This window comes from Kogia breviceps, chromosome 2 (genome assembly GCF_026419965.1).
Source record: "Kogia breviceps isolate mKogBre1 chromosome 2, mKogBre1 haplotype 1, whole genome shotgun sequence".
NCBI classification, from domain to species: Eukaryota; Metazoa; Chordata; class Mammalia; order Artiodactyla; family Physeteridae; genus Kogia; species Kogia breviceps.
In genome coordinates, this window is record NC_081311.1 from 38,619,901 (window position 1) to 38,644,494 (window position 24,594).

Genomic DNA, 24,594 nt, shown 5'->3' on the forward strand with positions numbered 1-24,594 from the left:
ATAGTTGTAATCTGATTTCATTTACTCAAAGCAATGACGTACAGCAACAACCAAGTCTGAATTCTGTACAATATTTCCTGGTTGGGGGGAAAATCATAGGAAAAATATGGAATTAGAGAAGAAAATGTAATTTTAAATATTCTTTAGACATCCCAATGTCTAAATCCCAATGTTTTCTTTTTGTTAACAGAAAAGATATAAGAAAATAAAGACATTTTTCACTGAGATGTTATCATCTTTGAACCAAAAAGGAATCATTACTGATTAGTACTAGTGTCTCCAATATAGTGTAAGCCATTCAAGGAAATCAATTATTTAGGTACTAGAGACAGTCATTTCCATGGAGAGGTTAATCCTAACACGCAATCTACTTAGGAATTATTTATTTTCATTTTACTTCATAGGAAAAACTACATCTTCCTTTCTGGTCACTGTTCATCCTTTCTCATAAACTAAGGGGGGGTGGGTAACTGAGGCCAACAAAGGCTTACTGGCCATTTATCCACTAATCCAAAACAAACAAACAAAAACAAAACAAGCACAGCATAGCTATTATATTCAGTTGATAATTTTTCATTTTTATGTGCTATTACCATTATCACTGGGGTGACAAGATCAGTTGGCTAAAGTAACCACTGGCTAAATAACAATCCATACACATAAAACTTTTTTCAAGAGTGACATTTGAAAAAGTCAAAACTAGATAAAATAAATTTTAAAGAAGACGGAATAAACTTCAACCTTGGTTCTTGATTACAAGCTATGTGTGAATCTTAATTCAGAGGCATAAAGGCAGGGGTTATGAAGTCAGAAGATGACAGATCAAAATAATTCCCAGCACAGTAGTTGCTTGATGACGTTATTACAACCTAATATCTGATAATCATACGTATAGAACCAGAAACTGGACTTTATCAGTAACCTGAAACATAATCAATCAGCCTCAGTAAATTCAGTCAAAAGAGACTAATTCACATTCAGAAGAGAACAATGTAAAAATCAGCACACCAGATTAATTTATCACAAGGATATGCTTACAGTGATCAGAAAACATGTCCTCTGCTCAGAGTACTCACACTCCTTTTCAGTATAAGTATTAATCTGACTTGGTTGAATACAGAATTATAGTAACGTGAAGTAGACAGGCTTCAGAGATGTTTCATCTAGGCCATAAAGAGGCCTGATAAACACTCCTGCACCACAGCAGCAAACACATGTTTGATGACTGCACTGCTCATTTCCCAGATTCTCCATCTCGAGTCAAACTTTATTTACTTCTCTTATTCTTTTTTCTATCATTCACTGCATTTTCTGTAGATGGGTATTATCACTGACTAAGTCATATCAAGCCGTTGCTCCCATGGATCTGTGATATTAAACATTCTTCCACTGTGTCCTGCCCAACTATGAGAAGGCAAATTCATTTCCTATTTTCAAGTTCTTAAATAGTTCCTCTGACAGCCTCATGTACCATCTATAACCGTAACAGAAACTACAAAGAACTCTGGGAGTTTTTTGTAGATACTGAAATTTAATTCTGAACACAACATTACAAAAATCCAACTGGATACAACTCAATACTGCAAAAATGTAAATATACTCTGGCTCAAAGCAAATTGCTAAAAATCAACCACTTAGTAAAACAACTATGGCTAGCTCATGTGAGAATACAGATAGTCTTATATACTAAGACAACTATTTAAAAAGGATTCTACATCTGCAAAAAGCTTTACAAAGTGTTTTCCTGCGCATTATAACATTTAATTCTCATAACCACCAAATATTTAAATTGAAAGTCTCCAAAAAAGATACTTCTGAGAGTACAGGGAATAATCCAAAATCTTAACTTTTAAAAGCCAATTAAAGTTCCTACTGACATTTTACAGTTAATTTATTTATACACATATTTTTTGCTCTGGAATTAGAAAACATATTGACTATTTACAGAGCAGACAAAAATTCCTTCTCTCATAAAATATATTATGTACTCTTAGGTCATAAATGTTTTTAAAATTATTTAAATGAGCCTTGAGAACTACTGTTCAGAACTGAATGATAATTACACTTAGAAAATTATGCAAAATTGTAAAGCAAACACTTAGACTTTGGTATGCCCAGCAACTCCTTTCTAGTTCCCCTGTACCAAATACTTCTTCAGGTCCTTGGTACACTTCTGCCCCATTATAAACTGCTCTATGTAAAATTACATGGTACCATATACCTACACCTTAGCATAAATAAATTTAAGTGAATAAATCCACTCAGGATTTTAAGGATAATACCCAATTGTGAAATAAAAGACAAAAATCATAGTGTAATGGAATCCAGACATTAAACTGGTGAGGGGCATTTTATCGAGTCCACGAAATCATATCACATACACCTGATTATGTAAAAGGTCTGTTCTTATCAAATGAGTTTTATCCCATTGAGGCCGAGTAGGTACATGAAGCAAGAAAAAAGCAGTTTATAGGCCACCAACATAATAAAAATAAAGTTTACATCACAAGGTACATCTTTTCCTGTGGTTTAGAAATCTTTTCTAAATGAAAATACAACACGAATATACATCAATATTTGAAACAGAAAATTAAAGAGTTCTTACCTTACTACATCATCAATATTGTTCCTGTATACGCCTTCAAGTCTTTCTGCAGGAAACCCCATAGCAATAATGTTTGGATAAATATCTGAGTACTTAAGTTAAGGAAATATGTAACAATGCAAATTACATGTATACATTTTAAAACATTAGCTGACTGAAATACACAACAATGCAAACTACATGTACATGTTTTAAAACATTAGCTGATTATAAAAAGAACCTTTCCCGACTACAAGCTATGCTAATAAAAGATTGTCAAATGTATTTACTTATAAGCCATCATGTGTAATTAAGAAATACAGGTAAATACATTGACCCCAAAAAAGATCCTCAAAACAATTATATGACAAAACAATTTTTAAATCCTTCTACTCAGTATATTTAGAATGCACCTAAGGTAAAAGGTAACTTCCATATTTACAGTCCTAAAGTATCAGGACAAAACCCAAAACTCAAAATAAAAACAAAAAAGAGCTGTACAACTTCTCATTTTTCATGGTTGTAAAAGGTACTACAGTATAGAGAAAAGTGGATATAATTAAGAGTTAGAAAGTCAGATTTAAGAACTGGCTATGCCTCTAAACAGTTGTATAAATTGGACAACTCAACTTTTCCTATTCTATACAATAGTTAGGTTGAGAAGACCACTATGATCTCTTCTAGCCCTTGGTATTTATGACTTGATAATGCTGAACTGAAGTAGAAACTTATTCTCATTTCCAAACAAGGTAATCATTATTTAGCATGCTCATTCTATTAACTTATGTTATATACTACAGTTGCATACAACAAACTTCTACCCTCAAAAATTTGTATCAGATTAACCAGAAAAAAGCACCAATAATCTACATTTCTATGCATTTTGTCCATCATACTAGCTCTCATTTCTTGAGCTCTATCAACCCTCTCTAATCTCATGATTTTCTGACACAGATACCAGCCAAGCTAATCTGCCTTAAGCCACTCAAGACCATCTCTAAAGCTCCATGCCCACCTACTTGGACCCATTCATCTTCCAAATACAATTCAAAATTCACCAAATCCAGTGCCCTTTTAAAGATCTTTTTCCTTTATTTCTGCTGCATTCACACTATTGAGCTTATTTCAGTATTATTTTCAATCTAAAAATAACTACTAAATTACTAAAAGCTTTCATTTTGATATATCATTATAATTTAAGAAAAGATTACTATATGTTCTACCTTTATGATTACTAGTACTGCTTGGACAGATCTACGGAATATTTTAAGAAAAAATGTGCACAACAGAGTATACAGTATGTTACCTTCTGTATAAAAGAAATATTTTATAAAAGAAATAATTGTTTACACATATTTTTGTTTGAATTTGAACCCTCCAACACACACACACACACACACACACACACACACACACACACTGATAACTGAGAAACTAACAAAAATGACTGCTTCATAGAGAGGGGAGGGAAAAGAGGGAAGCACACATTGAAACAAATAAATCTGATTAAATATCAAATTGGTAACCAGGAGAAAGGATTTATTTCATTTCAAGGGTTATTTGGACACTAATTTTACTGTACTTCTGGGCAGGAAGTATTCTAAGAAGGAAGAGAGCTACAAAGAAATTTTAAACTTCTTCCGACAGTTTATTTCGAATTAATATCAGTATTGATATCTTCAAATTTTTTCTTTATATTATAGGAAAAAACAAGTTATGTTAATGACTTGAAGATTCATGATTATTACTGTAAGAGAAAAGATACCATTATAAAATCAAGAACTCAAGTAATAACTGAAAATATTAATGTGAACTCATGTTTGTAGAACTCTATATTGTTTAGGTATTTTCAAAGAAATGGCCTAAAAGTATGTCACCTGAGCAGTAGTAAACACTTCTAGAACCTGATTTCATCCCTAATATCATAATACACTAAAAGGTACCAACTCTTTGGAAAACTGGTTGATGGCAGATCTGGGTCAGGGAAGGTACAAGGTGAGCCTGGGATATCTTTCTGTGCCAAAAAGCAGGAAGGCATACAAAGATTAGTGGTCTATATCAAACAGACATAGGAGCTAGCATGAAGGATATCACAATGGCTAAATGTGTGACAAACTGAGTATCAAGGAAAAAATTTAAATGGTAGTAAATTAAACAATCCTGAATAAAATGAAAATCCGTTGAGTCTATAAAGATACTCAAAACAGAAAAAGAGCAACTAAACAAAAAATTATTTTAATTTATAACTTTTGATAAAAGTGGCTGTTGGAATAGTTCTTTACTTTGAAATTGGTGAAGGGGGAGATTAAGGATTTATCCTACTTTTCCTGTAAGAACTCTATTTCAGGGCAAGCAAATAACTCCATTTCATAAAGCAAACGCCAACAGAAAACACCAGTTAATAAATATAAAAAGACAGAATTAGAAAAATCAAACTTTGCAAGCCCTAATAAAATTATTGATTTAGGCAAGGGTCAACAAATGGTGCTAAACCAATAGGTGAGTGGATAATGAGGAACTGAACTTTCATACAGAGCCAAAGTAACACCGCACAAAATATCTTCTAATTTAAGAAGACAAATATAATTGAATAATGGGCACAAAAGACAGTCATCACCCAATTTCAGTGGTCAATCTCAGCATTACCAAGAAAGTTAAGTAGAGATCACATAACTTTTGATGTGCTGCAATATGAAGAACACAGCATCATCTATGATAGCCAAATCATCTTCAACCTGAAAATCCACCAAGCACTTAGAGATATAAATTTTAACTTACAGACACTATATGAGATAGAACAAGCTAAATGACATTATGAGCATAAACTGGACAAATTCAAAAGGTCTGTAGGACACGATGCATTCTCTTTCAAATTATCTTTTTAAAAAGTCAAATATCATTTTAAAAGGTGAGGAGGGGAGGGATGGGTAGCTATCCTTGATTTAGAAAGACGTAAGGGTTCTGACAGTCAAGTTCACTGGTACAATCCTGTTCTGGTTACTGTTTTAGACAAACCAGCCATTAAGGACATTTTTAGAAATTTTAATATGATCTGAGGATTGGCTGAGATGAAAATTTACAAAAATGGAATAGTAGACATTATTGACTGAAAACAAGGTTTCAAGAGAGAAGGTACAGTGTGACACCATTTTGATAAAAGAAAACATATACAGTATACCTGTATACTTAATTAAAATATGTAGACAAAAGGATTACAAACTAAAGTACTAAAAGTAATACTCTCCAGATGGTAGGAATATATATTTTTTCTCATTTTTGCTTGTTTTGTGTTCTCTATTTTTGGTATGATGCACCTGTACTATTTCTATAATGGGTTTTAAAAATTATGTTTGTTTTATAATTATCTCCAAATCTATTTACTAAGTGTCTTGACAAAATATTGTCTTGCCCTATATGACTTACAATCAGCTTTGTATGTAGTTTTATTAAATGCTGAATTTCTTTAAAAAAAAAACTATAATAATAAAAGTATCTAAGACTTAAATAGCTTTTACTATGGGCCAGGAACAATTTTTGTCACTTTAAGAATACATAAATTCACCCTCAACCTTAAAGCGTTCTTCTACTATAAAGACTCCAAAAGAAAACCATTAGGATTAACATTTTTAACATCACGGATATTAGCTGTCATCTATTATTCTCACATAAGAAAGTAGCCCCACTTAAAAATGTAGCTCTTATTCAATTATCAAAATGTTTTAGCATATTGTATCCACTCACACACACACAAAAAACCAGAACAGAGGCTCAAATCAAGCCTAAAGCAGTACAATTCCTGAAAATGAGTCATCTTTATTTTTGACTCTGCCTTACAGAGTAGAAACATAAGAAAGTGGGAAATAACAGAAAAAAATGAGGCAGCAGTAGGGAACCCAAAGCAGTGGCAGCTACCACAAATCTGGAATTCCTACCTAAACAATTATAAATACATTTTAGTAAAAAATATAAATTGAAATAATGCCAAGGTTTTCTGAGCAATGCAACAGAAAATTTTTTATGTAAAAAAATTTTATTACTACTAACAAACTTACCTAACCATTAATTTCTGTGAGAATGCTAGTAAGATTCTAGCCTTATAGAAAAGCATAGAAGTGGGGGGAGGGATAAATTAGGAATTTGGGATTAACAGATACACACTACTATATACAAAATAGAGAAACAACAAGGACCTACTGCACAGCACAGGTAATCATATTCAATACCTTGAATAACCTATAATCGAAAAGAATATATATATTCTTATAATCATATATATATAAAACCAAATCACTTTGCTGTACTCCTGAAACACTGTAAACCAACTATACTTCAATAAAGTAAAAAAGAAAGAAAGAAAGAAAAGCATAGCCCTTTGAAATACAGTCATTTTAACAAGGACTAAACTCAAATTTAACCTTGTACTATGAATGCTAACTAATAAAGTAAATAAGGTTGCAAAGGGCTTGGTTAACTTACATAAGAAAACTACTTATCAGTAACTACACATAACTGTGGATGTTATATACTCATTAAAGTAAATTCATTCGGCCCCCTCCTTTATTTACTTAATTAGGAGGGGGCCGAATGAATTTACAGATTTCCAAAACTGATGTCAGCAACTAATAATAATGTCCAAACACATTTTGAACATTCAAAAACACATTGAACATTGTGCAAGGGGCACTGAAAACATAAGACTAAGTAAGCAAAGATTACAGCACTCTAGGAGTTCCTATTCTATCAGGGAAGACAGACACACAGACATACAACTATGCCAAAGGCCCCATTATATACACATAAGATCAAGATACTTTAAGAGCTAGAGAAAGAGGGATTAATTCTGTAGAGGCAGAGATACAGCTTCACAAAGTAGGTAGTATGTTAGATAATCCTTAAGAAATAGATCATACACCAGTAAACAGAAGAAGAAACAAGAACAGTTACAACATTTCAAACTGAGGGTAGGGCAGATACATGGAAATAACATAAAATATTCAGAAAAAGCGAGCAGTCCAGTATAGCTCACACACAAAGCTTTATGGAGAAGGTGGCAGGACTGACAGAAGATTACGTCTGGTTTTAAGGATGCTGTGACAGGAAGTTCAATTCAATCAGACAGATAAGGAGTCAAAGGCCAGGATCAACATGGGAGTTTCTTGCAGAGCAACAATCCAATCCTTCCTTTAAATAGAAACTAGGAATTTAGCCTTCTTAAGGTTTCATTTTTCCTCCAACTCCCAACTTCCTTATTCATACAGTTAGAGATTTTACCCAACATTTTGGCATCCATCAGAAATTAGAAAAACAGAGAACATGTCCCAGACAGTACGCCAAATACATTCTCATTTGATCCTAACAATCCTATGAAGTAACATTACCACTTCACAGATGATGAAATTGAGGGTCAAAAAGATTGGTCCCAAAGCCAGCAAGTAGTTAGTTACAATTCAAACCCATTCTGTATGTAAATCTAAAGCCCAAGCTTTTTGTACCATTCTGTCTCAAAAGATTAAGATTTTCTATAGTTCCAAATCAATAATAAAAATATTAAATTTTCAAAGGAAGCAGATTCAAATGAAAGTAATTTACTAATCACATGTTATAACTAAAAAACTTCTAAAAGACAATACAAAAACCTACTGGTATTTCCAAAACTGAGTCAGCAACTTATGAATGCTCAATTTTGAGGCAAACATTTCTCATGACAATAATTATGTCAATAAATAAAACCTTTCTAACATGACTTTTCTGCTTCCCATTAAAATTTTTATGACATACTTTTTTTAGACAATTTAAACCAAATAGGAATAGCTGGGGGGGCGGGAAATATATATATATGACTTCTAATACAGAATAGACTTAACTTGCACTTACTGGATATTATTTTGAATAATAAGTAGAGTGGGCTAATAAAAGTACCCATCATATAGGGTTGTTATAAAGATTAAATGATTTAATATATGAACAATGCCTAGAACACAGTGATGTCTATGAACTGAACAAATGGTAGAACCCTAGATCTTAAGAGCCCACCGCTATTTGGTTGGTTTTCAATAACAATGACTTGTTGAATAACCTAACCCTTCTAAAGAACATCAAAACCCAACAGAATCTTTAACTCTTTAAAATCTTTACTATATCAATTTGCCTTTTTATTTAACTTAAGAACATATGTAAACTATAACTCCAAAAGGAAAAAAAAAAAGCCTCCTTTCCCCACATCAGTGGGTCCTGCACATACAGTAAGAAGAGAGTAAGAAATGCATACATGGTACAATCTTGCCTAGGTCGGATGCCACTATAGCTACAGGAGATCAGATATGCACTGGACAGTCTTTCCCCACTCCCCCTCCTTCAAGTAAACATGTTAAAATGTGTTTTGTTTTCCTTTAATTGAGGTATAATTTATATACAATTAAATACACAGATCTTAAGTGACTGGTTTATGAGTTCTGATAATTATATACAGTATATTATGTTTGATTCAAGCACTACAACAATCCCTTCTCACACCACAGAACACTGTCCCAAAGAAAATAATGAATAAATAATAGTTAAGTTTAAAAATCTGTGCACAGAAGTTGATTCAACCCATAATATAAATGACCTATTATAAAATAATGTGGCTACTATGAATTAAATAAATTTTTATTGGCTGTTCTAAGCACCCAAGCATAACTTAAAACACTAAAAATATGTTCTAAGTTACCTCTAATTAACATCTTTCAAAAAACTTGTGACCTCATGAGTCTACCGTATCTCAGAAATTTATTTGAGCCTAAATTAATGGGGTTTAAACTATAAATTTACCTTGAATTTTCAAATAGAGGATAACAACCAAAAATAACTCCCTCAGATACTTTGTTTTACTACTTTCCATTCTATTGCACATTTTATTAAAATGACGAGAGGGAAAAACTAGCTCCCTAAGCTTTATTTTATAACAATGTGTTCTTGACACAGACTGAATCTTATTTTAAATATGATAATTACTGGGGGCTTCCCTGATGGCACAGTGGATAAGAATCTACCTGCCAACTACAATGAGATATCATCTCACACCGTCAGAATGGCCATCATCAAAAAATCTAGAAACAATAAATGCTTGAAAGGTTGTGGAGAAAAGGCAACACTCTTGCACTGCTGGTGGGAATGTAAGTTGATACAGCCACTATGGAGAACAGTATGGAGGTTCCTTAAAAAACTACAAATAGAACTACCATACGACCCCGCAATCCCACTACTGGGCATATGCCCTCAGAAAACCATAATTCAAAAAGAGTCATGGGGCTTCCCTGGTGGCGCAGTGGTTGAGAATCCGCCTGCCGATGCAGGAGACACGGGTTCGTGCCCTGGTCTGGGAAGATCCCACATGCCGCGGAGCAACTAAGCCCGTGAGCCATGGCCGCTAGGCCTGCGCGTCTGGAGCCTGTGCTCCGCAACGGGAGAGGCCACAACAGTGAGAGGCCCGCATACCGCAAAAAAAAAAAAGTCATGTACCAAAATGTTCATTGCAGCTCTATTTACGATAGCCAGGACATGGAAGCAACCTAAGTGTCCATCAACAGATGAATGGATAAGGAAGATGTGGCACATATATACAATGGAATATTACTCAGCCATAAAAAGAAATGAAACTGAGTTATTTGTAATGAGGTGGATAGACCTGGAGTCTGTCATACAGAGTGAAGTAAGTCAGAAGGAGAAAAACAAATACCGTATGCTAACACATATATATGGACTCTAAGAAAAATAAATGTCATGAAGAGATTAGTGGTAGGATGGGAATAAAACACAGACCTACTAGAGCATGGACTTGAGGATATGGGGAGGGGGAATGGTAAGCTTTGACGATGTGAGAGAGTGGCAGGGACATATATACACTACCAAACGTAGGGTGGATAGCTAGTGGGAAGCAGCCGCATGGCACAGGGAGATCAGCTCAGTGCTTTGTGACCACCTAGAGGGGCGGGATAGGGAGGGTGGGAGGGAGGGAGACGCAAGAGGGAAGAGATATGGGAACATGTGTATATGTATAACCGATTCACTTTGTTGTAAAGCAGAAACTAACACACCATTGTAAAACAGTTATACTCCAATAAAGATGTTAAAAAAAAAAGAGAAAAAAATAAAGTTATTATTAAAAAAAAAAAAAAATCTGCCTGCCAATGCAAGGGACACGGGTTTGAGCCCTGGCCCGGGAAGATCCCACATGCCACGGAGCAACTAAGCCCGCGAGCCACAACTACTGAGCCCATGTGCCACAACTACTGAAGCCTGCGCACCTAGAGCCCGTGCTCCGCAACGAGAAGCCACGACAATGAGAAGCCCGCTCACCACAACTAGAGAAAGCCCACGCACAGCAACAAAGACCCAACACAGCCCAAAATTAATTAATTATTAATTAAAAATAAATAAATATGATAATGACTAACAGTAAAGCAGTTCTGAAAAGTTTCTCTGTAGTAAGTACTCTGTATAGTATATAAATATACTTATCCCTTAACTTATAAACTGAAGTGCAGTGCTCATATACAAACCAATAACTACTTATTTTTCTTGCCATAATTATTTTAAGGCAAATTATTTCCACAGACCACATAAAAGCTATTTTTAGAATTCTAGTTAACTGAAAGTTGTACAATGTGAAGCTATAGCATACGTGGAACACGACAAGTCAAATGAAAAGTGACATACAGATTTTAGAGAGGTAGTGATCAAAAAGTTTCAAAAGCAAATCTCAAGTTGCTTGGCTCACAAGAGGAACACTGAGCTAAACTGGCTGCAGGAGTAAAGGAATAAAGTCAGACTAACAAGAGAAGACAACAGGACTCAAAAGCACGTTAGCAAATACCAGGACGCCACCATTTAATTTCATTTTCGAGGAATTCCTGGAGCTTTTTCCCTGATTTCTGTCAGTGCTTTCAACTCAGACACTTAAGGCTCAGGTGAGAGGAAAAGAAATTCAGCCACTGATTCATTAGCTACATCAGCTTTACATTTCTTTCAACAAATTTTAACAGGTTTAAATTTAACAAATACTTTCCAAGTATGTCACAGTTAATCCACGTTATCAACTTTTATAATCAAATGTTTTAAATATCACCCATGCTCATAGACTTCTATGACTTTCTCATTTAATAAAAGATTTTATATTTCTTAACTAGATTTTATTTTTCCCTAATAAGTGTGTTAAATGTTTGGATCTGGTTTTTGATGATTCTATTGGGAAGAAAGCAGAAATAGGAGTTCCTTGAATTTCCCAGTTGATAAAGTGTTAATTGTTCAGTATTTAAGAACATCTGCCCTAATATACATCATATAATCATCCCTGTACAGACCAAATTAATGCAGCCTAAAATTTTATTTTCTAACGTAGATACAAAAGTATGAACTACAGAGATATTAAGAGAAAGAATGCTCAAAAAGATGGGAATTTTAAGAATATATAATGAAGAAATGTCCAGGAACAACATAGGACACAGAAACTGAAGTATTTACTAGATGACAGGCCCTGTACAAAGTAGTTAATGCATACTGTCATTTAATACAGAAAACCAGAATTCCATTCTTAGCTTTGCAACTTAAAAGCCTAGACTTCAGACTAAGTTAATCTCTGAGCCTCCAATATTTTTGTTTTTCTGTAAAACAATGATAATAACACTTGCTGTAACTTCTTCACCGATTGTTTCAAAGATCAAATGCGATGTCGGAAATATCTTTAAATCTGTAAAACTGCAAAGGGGTCTACAACTGTAAATAAGGGGTTGTTATTATTTGAGGTTGTATAAGTTAGAAATGTCCTGTTATTTTTTAGTTTAAATGTCTCATTACAAGGCAACTCAAGACAGTTTTCATAAACAAATTATAAAAGGAATTCCAATATATTAACTTAAATTCACTTTAGCATAAATTTTAGGTTCCTTTTAACACTTTAAAATTATCCGCTAGCAGTGCCAAACCAGAAAGGAAAACTGACTGCTAAATAACTTAGGAACTCTACTAAAGTTTTTTACTTCTCCAAGCAATCTGAACCTCACAACTTTCTTTGATGTTTTTATATTATACCAACTCTTCTTTACTGAAAAGTTTACACAAGCTTATATCTCACTTTCTAAATGAAAAATTACATTCTTCAAAGGTAATATCAAGAATTGCTAGTAATTCTTCCACTTAGAAGCAATACTATAAACTGGTTCGTCTAGCAAGAAATCTGCAACCATGTGACTTCCCTGGTGGCGCAGTGGTTAAGAATCCGCCTGCCAACGCAGGGGACACGGGTTCCAGCCCTGATCTGGGAAGATCCCACATGCCGCGGAGCAACTAAGCCCGTGCACCACAACTATTGAGATCTAAAGCCCGCGAGCCACAACTACTGAAGCCCTCGTGCCTAGAGCCCGTGTTCCGCAACAAGAAGCCACCTCAATGAGAAGCCCGTGCACCGCAACGAAGAGTAGCCCCCACTCGCTGCAATTTATTTGGCTGCAATGCAGCCAAATAAATAAATAAATAAAGGAATGAGCATGTTAAAAAAAAAAATCTGCAACCTATACAGCCATGAAACTGCTGTATCTTTTATTCCAACAATCCCACTCTAACAATATAATCTAAAAAAACAAACCAAGGAAATAAAAGTAAACTATACAAAGATATTTACAATAGTGCTATTTAGCAAATCATGATATTTAGCCTGATGAAATATTACCTATATAGCTTTTAAAATAAGTACCCATTGACAGATAAAAATCTGTGATAAAGAGAACACAGAACAATATGAAAACACTGATTACAAGGATCTAATTATGTTCATATGTACATTAACAAACAGGGAAAGATAATTTCCAGTGACAAATATCTTAAATAGAAGTAACTTTTTTCTATTAAATTGTTCAAATTTAAGAATCATTTTGGGGCTTTCCTGGTGGCGCAGTGGTTGCGAGTCCGCCTGCCGATGCAAGGGACATGAGTTCGTGCCCCGGTCCGGGAAGATCCCACATGCCGCGGAGCGGCTAGGCCCGTGAGCCATGGCCGCTGTGCCTGCATGTCCAGAGCCTGTGCTCCGCAACGGGAGAGCCCACAACAGTGAAAGGACCGCATACGGCAAAAAAAAATTTTTTTTTAAATCATTTTGAAAACATTTCAAGCTAGATACATTGATTACACTGAGTTAAAAAAAAAATCTTTTTAAAGGAATAATCAAGGCACTGAAATTTATTTAAATTTAATCAAATTAGAACCAGGGAAAAATATCAAGTCACTGATAATGCAAGCAATAGTCTAAAATCCAAAGTACAGTTTTTTAGTGTATTAGCTGAGGGATTATTAGTCCCCTCAACTAACTGAATCAATTTTTCTCCGGAGTAGTTGTTAATTATGAAATAATATATCCACAACTGTTCAAACCTACATCTGTGAACCTCTAAAAATTTAAGTTGCCCAACTAACTGGTTTTAACGAGTATACCAAACAATTACCTTCTTCCTAGGTCTCTGGATGAATACGATAAGACTGATTTCCTGTTTCAGAACTCTGCTGCTGTTAAAATACACACACACACACACACACACACACACACACACACACACCCCTCCCTACAGTGTTGCTCCCACTAAAAAACATCTAAGATTGACTACCAATGACAAATCAAAATTATGGCTGTAACACATAACAACTTTCAAAAAGATTATCAGTGCAACATGCATTAGACATACTTATCCACATTATATACCTGAACGAAGCCAAATGTTAATTCTAATTAATTTTCTACCATAAAATCTTAATAAAGCATATTAAAGACTGTAAAAGTTAAAATTATATCACTCCATCATTACTCTGAAGTATATAAGAAGGTGTCTTTTATGCTCTAATATTCATATTCAATGTTAGATTTATAAATTACTTGTTATATTCTATTATAAAAGCCATTCTTTTATCATTCATTTTAATAGAAGTGACTACCTAAAACATTAGTTTTGGCTACTCTATAGCTATGCAAACAGATAAGGCCATTAACTTTTACAGAAAAAAGACATTCAAAGAGTTAAGGTACAAGATGCCAAGGGATTTGTCAGTAGTTTGACAACAAAGGCCTAGTAACGTTTAGTGCCAATTCACTCAATATTAGCAAACTGCATTCTGGAAGGAACAAAAAGGTTCCAAGATTTGTAACTGAATTGATCTTTTAGATACAATCATGAACAAATCCTAACATTCATAAACTACCACACACACACAAGGTACTAAGAAAACAAAGTTCTAATACAAATGTGTCTCCAACAAGTGGATTTTCTTTTTCCTATTAATTTAGCCAAAACTGCAAGATTTTAAAATTTACTTCTAATAATCAAATTTACTTTTCAAAGAAAGTCCTGTTAATTTGAAACATTTTAAAGGAGAAAAGCTCCAAACAAGTGTGTGCTGTTTCATTTTATATTTGACTTTAATATTATAAAATCAAATCTCTTTATTCCATATCTTAAGTCAGAAAATCATCTGGAAATGACTTACTTTTTTCCCCAATTAGCAAAAAGTTTTGCCTAAGTGCAGTATTTTAATCTGGATGAGAACAATATAAACTAGAAATTCATATAGATTTTAAAATATGAAGGCACACATACTGGCATTCATTACTCTATTGGTAAGAATCATATTACTGATTTTATGATAAATGCCTTGTTCTAATACTACTGTATAATATGATTCATATTCCCATTGATGGTATTTTAATCATTATATCAATTTATAACTGCTTGAATAAATATACTATCCAAAAGATTTGAAATTACATTATTACTAAAATACTAGTCAAAATTCATCTTAAGATTTAATAATATGCAATTTTAGAATATACTAACAGCTAGGAGAATAAGGTACATTGCTTGCTTTGAACTGATAACACTTAATTTTAGACAGCATGTTCCTCAAGGGATACCATTATTAGTATGAATCCAATATTGCAAATGGGGGAAAAGACACAATTACTGATCATGGTTAGTTGTGGAATCTTCATATTCAAAGGAGAACACAGGGGCTTCCCTGATGGCGCAGTGGTTGAGAGCATGCCTTTTAATGCAGCGGACGTGGGTTCGAGCCCTGGTCTGGGGGGATCCCACATGCCGCGGAGCAACTGGGCCCGTGGGCCACAACTGCTGAGCCAGCACGTTTGGAGCCTGTGCTCCGCAACAGGAGAGGCCGCGATAGTGAGAGGCCCGTGCACAGCGGTGAGTGGCCCCCGCTTGCCACGGCTGGGGGGGGGGGGTGCACTCGCACAGAAACGAAGACCCAACACAGCAAAAATAAATTAATTAATAAACTCCTACCCCCAACATCTAAAAAAAACCAAACAAACAAAGGAGAACATAGTAAAAATCTTGGAAACTAATTAGACTGAAACATTAAAGAAAAAACTAACTTAAGGATTACTAACTTTTTAATCAGTAAATAAACTTTTAAAAACATAACGTTTAACATACAGAAAAATAAAAATACCAAGTTAGACAGGAGGGACAGAAATGAAAAGAGGGGAAAGGAGCTCTTAACACCTCACACCGTTTAAATACTATTAAGTAAATAAAACAGGTGAAGACTTTTACACTTTTACTATTCAGATAAAAAAATCTCACCTACACATGCACCACAGTTCATGTAAGAGATATAATTTATGTACACACTATCTATCCAAAAAGGTACACAACGGCATCATTCGGTTCATGGCCTACAGTTCAGGAATGAACAAAATCTATAAACTAATGTTAGTAAAACAATCTACTTTCATCAGACATTAATTTGAAATTGGCAAGATGTTTCTTACACAGAAAATAGAAACCCTGGACACAAAGTTGAATTTGAGAACATAAATTCAAAATGTTATCTAAACTGAAATATTATATTTGATATTAATCATTTGGCATAACAAACTTTTCAATAAATAACAATGTCAACATAATAAATAAAACAAAGTAGATTAAAATTAATCAGATCTTATTAAGCCCAATATGCAATTTTAAAGACTTCTATGCAACTCGGCAAGATTAAATACTTGGGGGTGAAAAGAAATTAAGTTATAGAAACAACTACTGCAGTGGTTCAAAATGCAATAGCAAAATTTTAGGGGAAACTCATTTACTAGCATACAGACAAGAAGTGAGTTATGGGAGAAGAGAGAAGAGAACTTGAAAAATATTTAAGCTAAGGAATACTTATCAATCAGATCCCTGATTAAGTTCTGTAATAATGAATTCCTACATATCAACTCTTAGGAAAACTACAGTTTAAAAATCTTGTATAACAACAGTATCAAAATCTTGTATAACTTAATACCTCAAGTTAAAACATGATGTTTCCACTTAAATATCCAAACAATCTTCTAAAAGTAAATGACTAAAAGCCAGACTTTTATTATATAATCTTTAGTTCCCAACCACTATCTTTGTATTTTAGTAGAAAAGTATCAACACTGGAATAACCATTAAGTTTTATTTTTGCAAAAGCTTAAAATTTGCTATTAGTTTTTAAAAATTGTAATTAATAGATGATTCCAAAAAGGGAAGTGTCAAAACCACTTATATCACTAGATTATCTTAACTTTTTCCTATATTTGTGTAACAGATGGCAAACCTTACTTTTTGGACACTATACAAAAATCACAATCTGTGTGACCTTTTCATTATCAGAAAGAATCCAACTAGCCTTAATAACTAGTACCTCAGTGTATTTTACAGTATTAGATATAAACTTGATCACACTGGACAGAACCTAGATATGAAAAATTGTATACTTTTAGTATACTAAGTTATTTATTTTATTTAGATTTCCTACCACTAATCCATGAAAACTATTCATATGTTAGATTGCTTCTTGAGTTTAAAAAAAATACATATATTTACTTACAAACAAAACATTTTTGCCTTCATTATGTTTTCATTAACACCCAAGAAGGTACACCACACCTAGATTAAAATTTCCTTATGTTTAAGAATTGCAACAATTTTATCTCATTTGGAAAAATGTAACTCTAACAAGTAACTGTTTTTAAAAGAGAAAAGTTTGTTTCTTCCACAATATTTTTTTTCTAACTACATGAATAAATTCATTGACAATTATCATTTACCTAATAAGATTATAATTATTTCTATGTTTTAGTAACTGATACTTAAAATTAAAATTTGATATACACTAACAAATGCAATTTTTTACCACAAAAATTAATATTGATTATAAATGCAAATGCACATCAAACCTGCATCAATCACTATCACCAATAACTATCACCAAGGCAACTAAGCAAATATAAACTGTTATCATTGAAAATATGCTCTAAGGAACAATAACATGACAAGTCATACCCTTTCTGATTAAAGAGAGGTCAGCAACAGGGTTATAACAACTTTAGTATAAAGTGATGTGACAGTTTATTCAAATTACTTCTATATCCACTTTAATTTCAACACAACAGAATTACCATTCCTACAATAGCAAAAGAAAATTTGACAGATCAAAAGTGTTTAGACACATTTTATTTTGCCTCACTTTTACATAATTAAAATATGCTTAAAATTTTAAATATGCAATAACTATCCTGTAAGTAAATAAGGAAAAGAAAAAAGGTTCTAGATTTCAAACTTCAGCTATTTTTTTGTGTAAGAGACTATGATTTTGTGAATCAAAATCATGAAAACCTTTTCTAATATTTAGGTCAGCTTAAATCCACACTAAAGAAAATCTGAAAGGGGCAGAAAAAAAAATTGGCCAAATATTGGATAGATGTTTAATGTATAACTACAGAGAAACAAATATTTCTGATGACTCTGCCATTTAAAACAATTAAGGTAATTATGAGGTGCTTCGGAAATTGTTAAAACACACACACATCTTTAAGTTCACTATGATGAATTATATTTTAAAATAAATGCATACAAACAAAAACTAGAAGCTAACATGGAAATATGAAGTTTCAGAGAAGTAGGACAATGAGTAATTTAAAAAAATTTTTAGTTTTTATAAAAGAAATATTCTTAAGTACAGTAAAGCAAATGGAGTGTTTTATTCATATACTGAAATAAATACCGTATTCAATTAAATTACAATAATAAATGCTACTTGTTTTTCTTAATAAATGTGAAGCTATCACATGATTAGCAGTCCTGGTTTTAAAATATTAGTATCTCTATCTCCTGTAATTTCACAAAGAATCATAACAGTCAAAACTTAAATTTCATAAGGATTTTAAAAATAGGCCTTGACATTTTAATCTGCCTGTGCAAAGTTGAGAGGCAAAGTAAATTGTAATATCAAGCGAACAGAAAAAAATCATAGCAAACAATCAATTCCTAGAACACTTTTGTAATTATGTTTGTCTGCCCTAAAAACAAAACAAAATTCAGAATCCACTAAGCTACCCTCTTGGCATCTTCTCATCTCTGGACTAGTCTAAAACTCCATCCCAATTTTTTTCTAAAAGTTTCACACACTAACGCAAGTTTTTAATGTAGATAAATAAAGCACTTTAATTAAACAGGCTGACACAGCAAATTTAGGGTCTAGAAAAGAATGTAACACATGCATCAGAGAACCTTAGAGTTGGCCCTACTTCATCTGGAAAGATATGAGAAATTCTTATAACTTGTCAGAAATTTGCCATTTTACATAAGCAGATTTAACTTCACCACATCTGACTGTAACAAAAACAGCTTTAGAGAAAAAAAGCATAAGATTAAAGAATGAATTAAACAGCACAAAACAAGTATCCTGCGAGCAAAGTACCTCTTAATTACATAACTAAAGGAAGCAAGCTAAGAATTACTTTTAAAACAAATGGCAGGCCCTCCCTTGTGGTACAGTGGTTGAGAGTCCGCCTGCCTATGCAGGGGACACAAGTTCGTGCCCCGGTCCGGGAAGATCCCACATGCCGCGGAGCGGCTAAGCCTGTGAGCCGTGGCCACTGAGCCTGCATGTCCGGAGCCTGTGCTCTGCAACGGGAGTGCCCACAACAGTGAGAAGCCTGCGTACCGCAAATAAATAAATAAAACAAAAAAGCTAATGGCAATATAAAAATGAAAAAAAAATACTTTAATAAAGCATATCCATCCTGTTAGAGTTCTATGTAACACCCCTCTGAATACCTCATATACTGCAATATACTTACACGTTTATTGAAAACATCTTCAGCCTTTTCTGACAGAAGTTCAAAGCAACACCCTCACAATCAGTCAGTCACACATGAGCCTTCTTCAAATAAACCCTTTTTTGTTACCAGGGACATGTTTTGTGGAAAAAGTTATTATAAAGAATACTGGCCTAGCAGCAGTCAGAAAAAATAGATGTTAAAAGCCTAGCTCTATCATTTATTAGAAATTTCACCTTAAATACCACAACCTAAGGACAAAGGTACTGACTTATCGAATATTATACTTATTACATACCAGACACTCACACCTCTAAACCAGAGTTTCTCAACCTCGGCAGTGTTGGCAGTTTGGACTAGGCAATTATTTGTTCTGGATGAGGCTGTTCTGTGCACTGTAGGATGTTTAGCAGCATTCCCCGCCTCTACTCGGAGACAAATGCCAACAGCTTCCGCCCTTTGCCCCCCCCCCCAACCCGGCTGTGACCACCAAAAATGTCTCCAGACATTGCCAAATACCCAGACAAGGTGGAAGGAGATCACCCCCAGTTGGCAAACAATATTCTGAAAATATATTCTTCTAACAAACCTAAAAAAGCACCCTACAAGTTAAGGGTTTTTACCATGTTAGAGATGTGAAAACTAAGGTTCACTAAGGTTAAGGAGTTTATCTTTTATTACATAACTGATAAGTAGCTAAGCAAGGATTTAAGCTACACTTTAGGTCTAGCTGACTCCCAAATCTATGCTCCTTCCATTCCACTATGCTGCTTTTCGAAACTCATTGCCTCGTCCACAAAAATCAGGGTAACATTTGCCATGCTGAGCTACTTAGGGTTTACAAATCAAATGATACAATGTATGTGTAAATTCTATTAAAGTAAAAGAAATAACACATTAAGGATTTGTTTGACAGGAGATAATATAACACAGTGATTCACAAAGTGTGATCCCCAGACTATCAGCACCAACTGGGAACTTGTTAGAAATACAAATTCTGGGGCTTCCCTGGTGGTGCAGTGGTCAAGAATCTGCCTACCAATGCAGGGAACACGGGTTCGAGCCCTAGTCCAGGAAGATCCCAGATGCCGCAGAGCAACTAAGCCCGTGCGCCACAACTACTGAGCTGCGCTCTAGAGCCCACAAGCCACAACTACTGAGGCTGCGTGCCACAACTACTGAAGCCCGTGCGCCTAGAGCCCGTGCTCCGCAACAAGAGAAGCCACCGCAATGAGAAGCCTGTGCGCTGCAACGAAAGAGTAGCCCCCACTCGCGGCAACTAGAGAAAACCCACGCACAGCAACGAAGACCCAACGCAGCCAAAATTTAATTAATTAATTTTTTAAAAACCAACAAATTCTCAGGCCCCAACCCAGACCTAATGAATCAGAAACTCTGGAGGTGGGGCAAGTATTCTATGACTTAAGCCCTGCAAGTTATTCGAATGCCATCTAAAGTTTTAGAACCACCAATGTAACATAATGGGAAAAATACTGCACGAGGTACCTAAAAACCCTGCATCCTTCTTTGGACTCAATCTTCAGGTAGCCTTTAACAAGTTACTGATTTTTTTTTTTTTTTTTTTTGGACCTACGATTCCCATACTACAAAAAATGAGGAAAGTAATGCTTGTACCATCTCTTAGGTTGCTCCTTTTTTCTTTGCAAAATCAAATGAGCTAATGATTAAGAAAAGGCTTTGTTAATGAAAAAATACTAAACAAATATAAGACACTGTTAGGGTATACGCTAGCTAATTCTATTAGTTAAAAAAAAACCTTGACTTACATCCTCACTTTTTCATCTTTCGTATTTCATAAACGAGTAAGTTAAAATGTTAAATATATTTTACAAGGCTAAGTTAAGCCTGGCAAAGTACTGTTTTCACATTATGAAAGAAAAAAAAGTCCAGGCATTCCACTTTAACTCTGATAGACTCAGAGTAAAGTAATTAATAAATACATTACACCTAAATATCAAGCTTGGTAACATTCCCCAAACTTCATTTTTGATTTGAAGAGAGTTTAATGCAAGGACTGCTTAAAGGCAAGGTAACCAATAAGGAATACTGAAGTATCACAAAATTTAGCAATGGTGGTAAGCCTTGTAAACCATTTTCACCCCTAGGCCTAAAGGGACAATGGAAGGCAGCCATTATCAGAATAAAGAGCCATAAAAGAGGAGCCATCATAAAGGAGCTATAATCTTAGTGCCCAACAGCACCCCCTGCCAACCCACCCTCTTCCCTCCAATATTCTGCTAGAGCCTCCTGGGGGCTGAATCCAAATGGAAGCCAGAGGATAAGGGAGCCTGAATGAGCTATCTAAGGATGTCGGTCTACCAGATGTCAAAGAAGGGTGGAGAAAGGCAGAAAATGGATCTTGATGGGCAAACAGAGACTATCCAGCACTGTCCACCCCCCACCCCTCAAAAAAGAAATAACACTGTTTCATATCCAAACAAGTACCCAAACTTCATTTTACAAGTAGAGAAACGATTTCAATTCTATGTATTTAATCTCCAGTAAGTTCCAAGTAACTAGAACACTCAAAAAGAAGAGTCTCACTAAATTCATGAGCAAAATAATTTTAAATGGAAAAAAAAATTGCACACATTTTAAAACAAGGAGTTGTTTTCAACTCTGAATATGTATGCTATATTTATAAATCACTTTAGGAACACATATGATTTAAAGAATCAGATCACAACCCATTTCATAATACCTTAAATAATTACATCCTCCTTAAAAGATCAAAAATATTAAACATATAAAATTAGCAGAATGCAATCTCTGCAATTACTACTAAAGAAGATAGAATCTTATTATATTTAGCCTGAGAACCTACAAAAATCAAAATAAATAAAACTGAAAACTATTCAGAAGTGCTTTAATAACACTAAATCAACTAAGTTTTGGGTAGCAATATAAAACAAAATACAGAAGCAGGAAGCATTAGAGAGAAAGAGAGGGAATCTTACATAACTAACTTTTCCTAAAAGTTGTCAAAGTGAACAGTTCAATTCTACAACCTAGACTTGGACCAAAAATACAGCTAGTTTATCCAACACATAACAAAACACATAAAAATCATATAATCAGATAACTACATATAAAATTAGACAGCACAATTCATTCTGCAATGCAAAACAAATATGTAAAAAAAAACTCACTGGAAATCAAGTGCTTCACTTCTGAGGGTACTGTGACACAGCTGGGAGACCAGCACAGGGAAAGGGAAAAAAAGATTGATCCCTATGTACAAGTAATGGCCTTTAATAGGCAGGTCTCAAGCTTATCCCATCCTTCCCCATACCTGGTAAGAATAAATGAAGAAAGAAATCCTTTAGCTCTTCTTCCCATTTCTAGGGCCTACAATGAGAATCTTGATCAAAAGCAAAAATGGGAAACAATAATACAAAGGTTTAACCTAAATAAAATTCCTATATTAATGCACTGCCAAATTATATTAAGTGTAAATGTTACACTAATAAATGTAACTTGGCATTCAAAGTTGCATGACTCCTCCAAAAATCTGAACTTAAAAAGAAATGCTAAGATACCTTTACTGATAGACAGTTTATATAACTGTTGTATCATATATTAAAAGTTTTCAGACGGCAATTACTCTGTGAATAAAACTACATGATATTTTAGCTGACCTATCTTTAACACTAAAGAAAATTTAATATTATAGCAAATTTTTATTTTAAAACTTCTACTTCATTAAGCCATAACAGAGAAAGTTTTCATCATACCTTAGTATTTTAAAGCAAATACTCTTTGATTAGCATGATTAACTCTTCTTTGCTCCATAGTATGAGGGAGCAGAGCTTCAAATTATTTGCAAAGAAACAGCAAAATCACAGACATGTTACACTCACAACTCCTAAAGGAATACCCCAATTTTAAAAAATAGTCATAGCCTGAACCAATTAACATGCTAACATATCCAAAACTGAGGAAATTCAGTTAAAATCACTGCTCCTCCCATAAATGAAAAGACAAATAATTTCTCATACATGGGTAATCTGAAATTATAATTTTTAAGAGCAGCTGTTACCATTTAAGTATTTACAATGTGGTAGGTGCTATGCTAAGTGAATTACTTACATTATTTCATTTATTCTTCAAAATAAACTTTATGTGGGTTGGTACCATCATCCTCATTTTACAGATAAAACAAATTAAGAAAAGTAACCCACACAAAGTCACCCAGCTACTAAGTGGCAGTCAGGATTCCAACACAGGCAGTGTTGGTTCCAGAGCCTACACTGCCACCCTAAAATCTAAAATGAAACAATGTACAAACAGTGTGTAGATAAAACTAATACTCAATATTTTAATGTAATTTAAAGTAGATTTAACCTTATTTAAAAATTATAAAACCACATCCACAAGGTGATCTCTAAAGAGAAGACAGTTCAGTTTTTAGAAATATTACTATAGTTTCCTCACTCTGTCTTTATTTACATATATACACAAAGTATTCAAACACTTATAAGTTAGATTCACTGTCCATATCTGAAGTGATGACTACTGATAATAATTAAGTGTATAACCACTTAAAATATAATACATAAACAGTCTTTTTTTCCACACTATATACAGGTTAAAAATATTCTTTTGCTGGAAGGTACGCCACAGTATCCAAATCTCTCAACATTCTCAACACTACCAACAAGTGTATACCTAATACCCTGAAGATGTCCACTCATCTCTTAATGCAAACAGTTGCAAATGAAGTGAGTTTGCCTTAACTATACTGAACTAAATTAAGACTTTCCATACAAAATTAATTCACCCCAAATTATGTTTATTCTTCTTATACTAATATTTTTCTAACAGCCTTTTTTAATTCCAGTGCAAATTATTTTAAAAGAACCAAACT

General features: G+C 33.9%; 1 protein-coding gene across 2 annotated transcripts in view; it reads right to left on the bottom strand.

Annotated features, from left to right (window-relative positions):
* Positions 1–24,594, bottom strand: part of PTEN (phosphatase and tensin homolog) — an 87,509-nt gene that overhangs the window by 57,434 nt on the left and 5,481 nt on the right. For both annotated transcript variants that reach the window (XM_059054017.2, XM_067025099.1), the window contains exon 2: positions 2,606–2,690. In XM_059054017.2, coding sequence (XP_058910000.1) covers positions 2,606–2,690 — 85 coding nt within the window. The remainder of the gene's footprint in view (positions 1–2,605; positions 2,691–24,594) is intronic.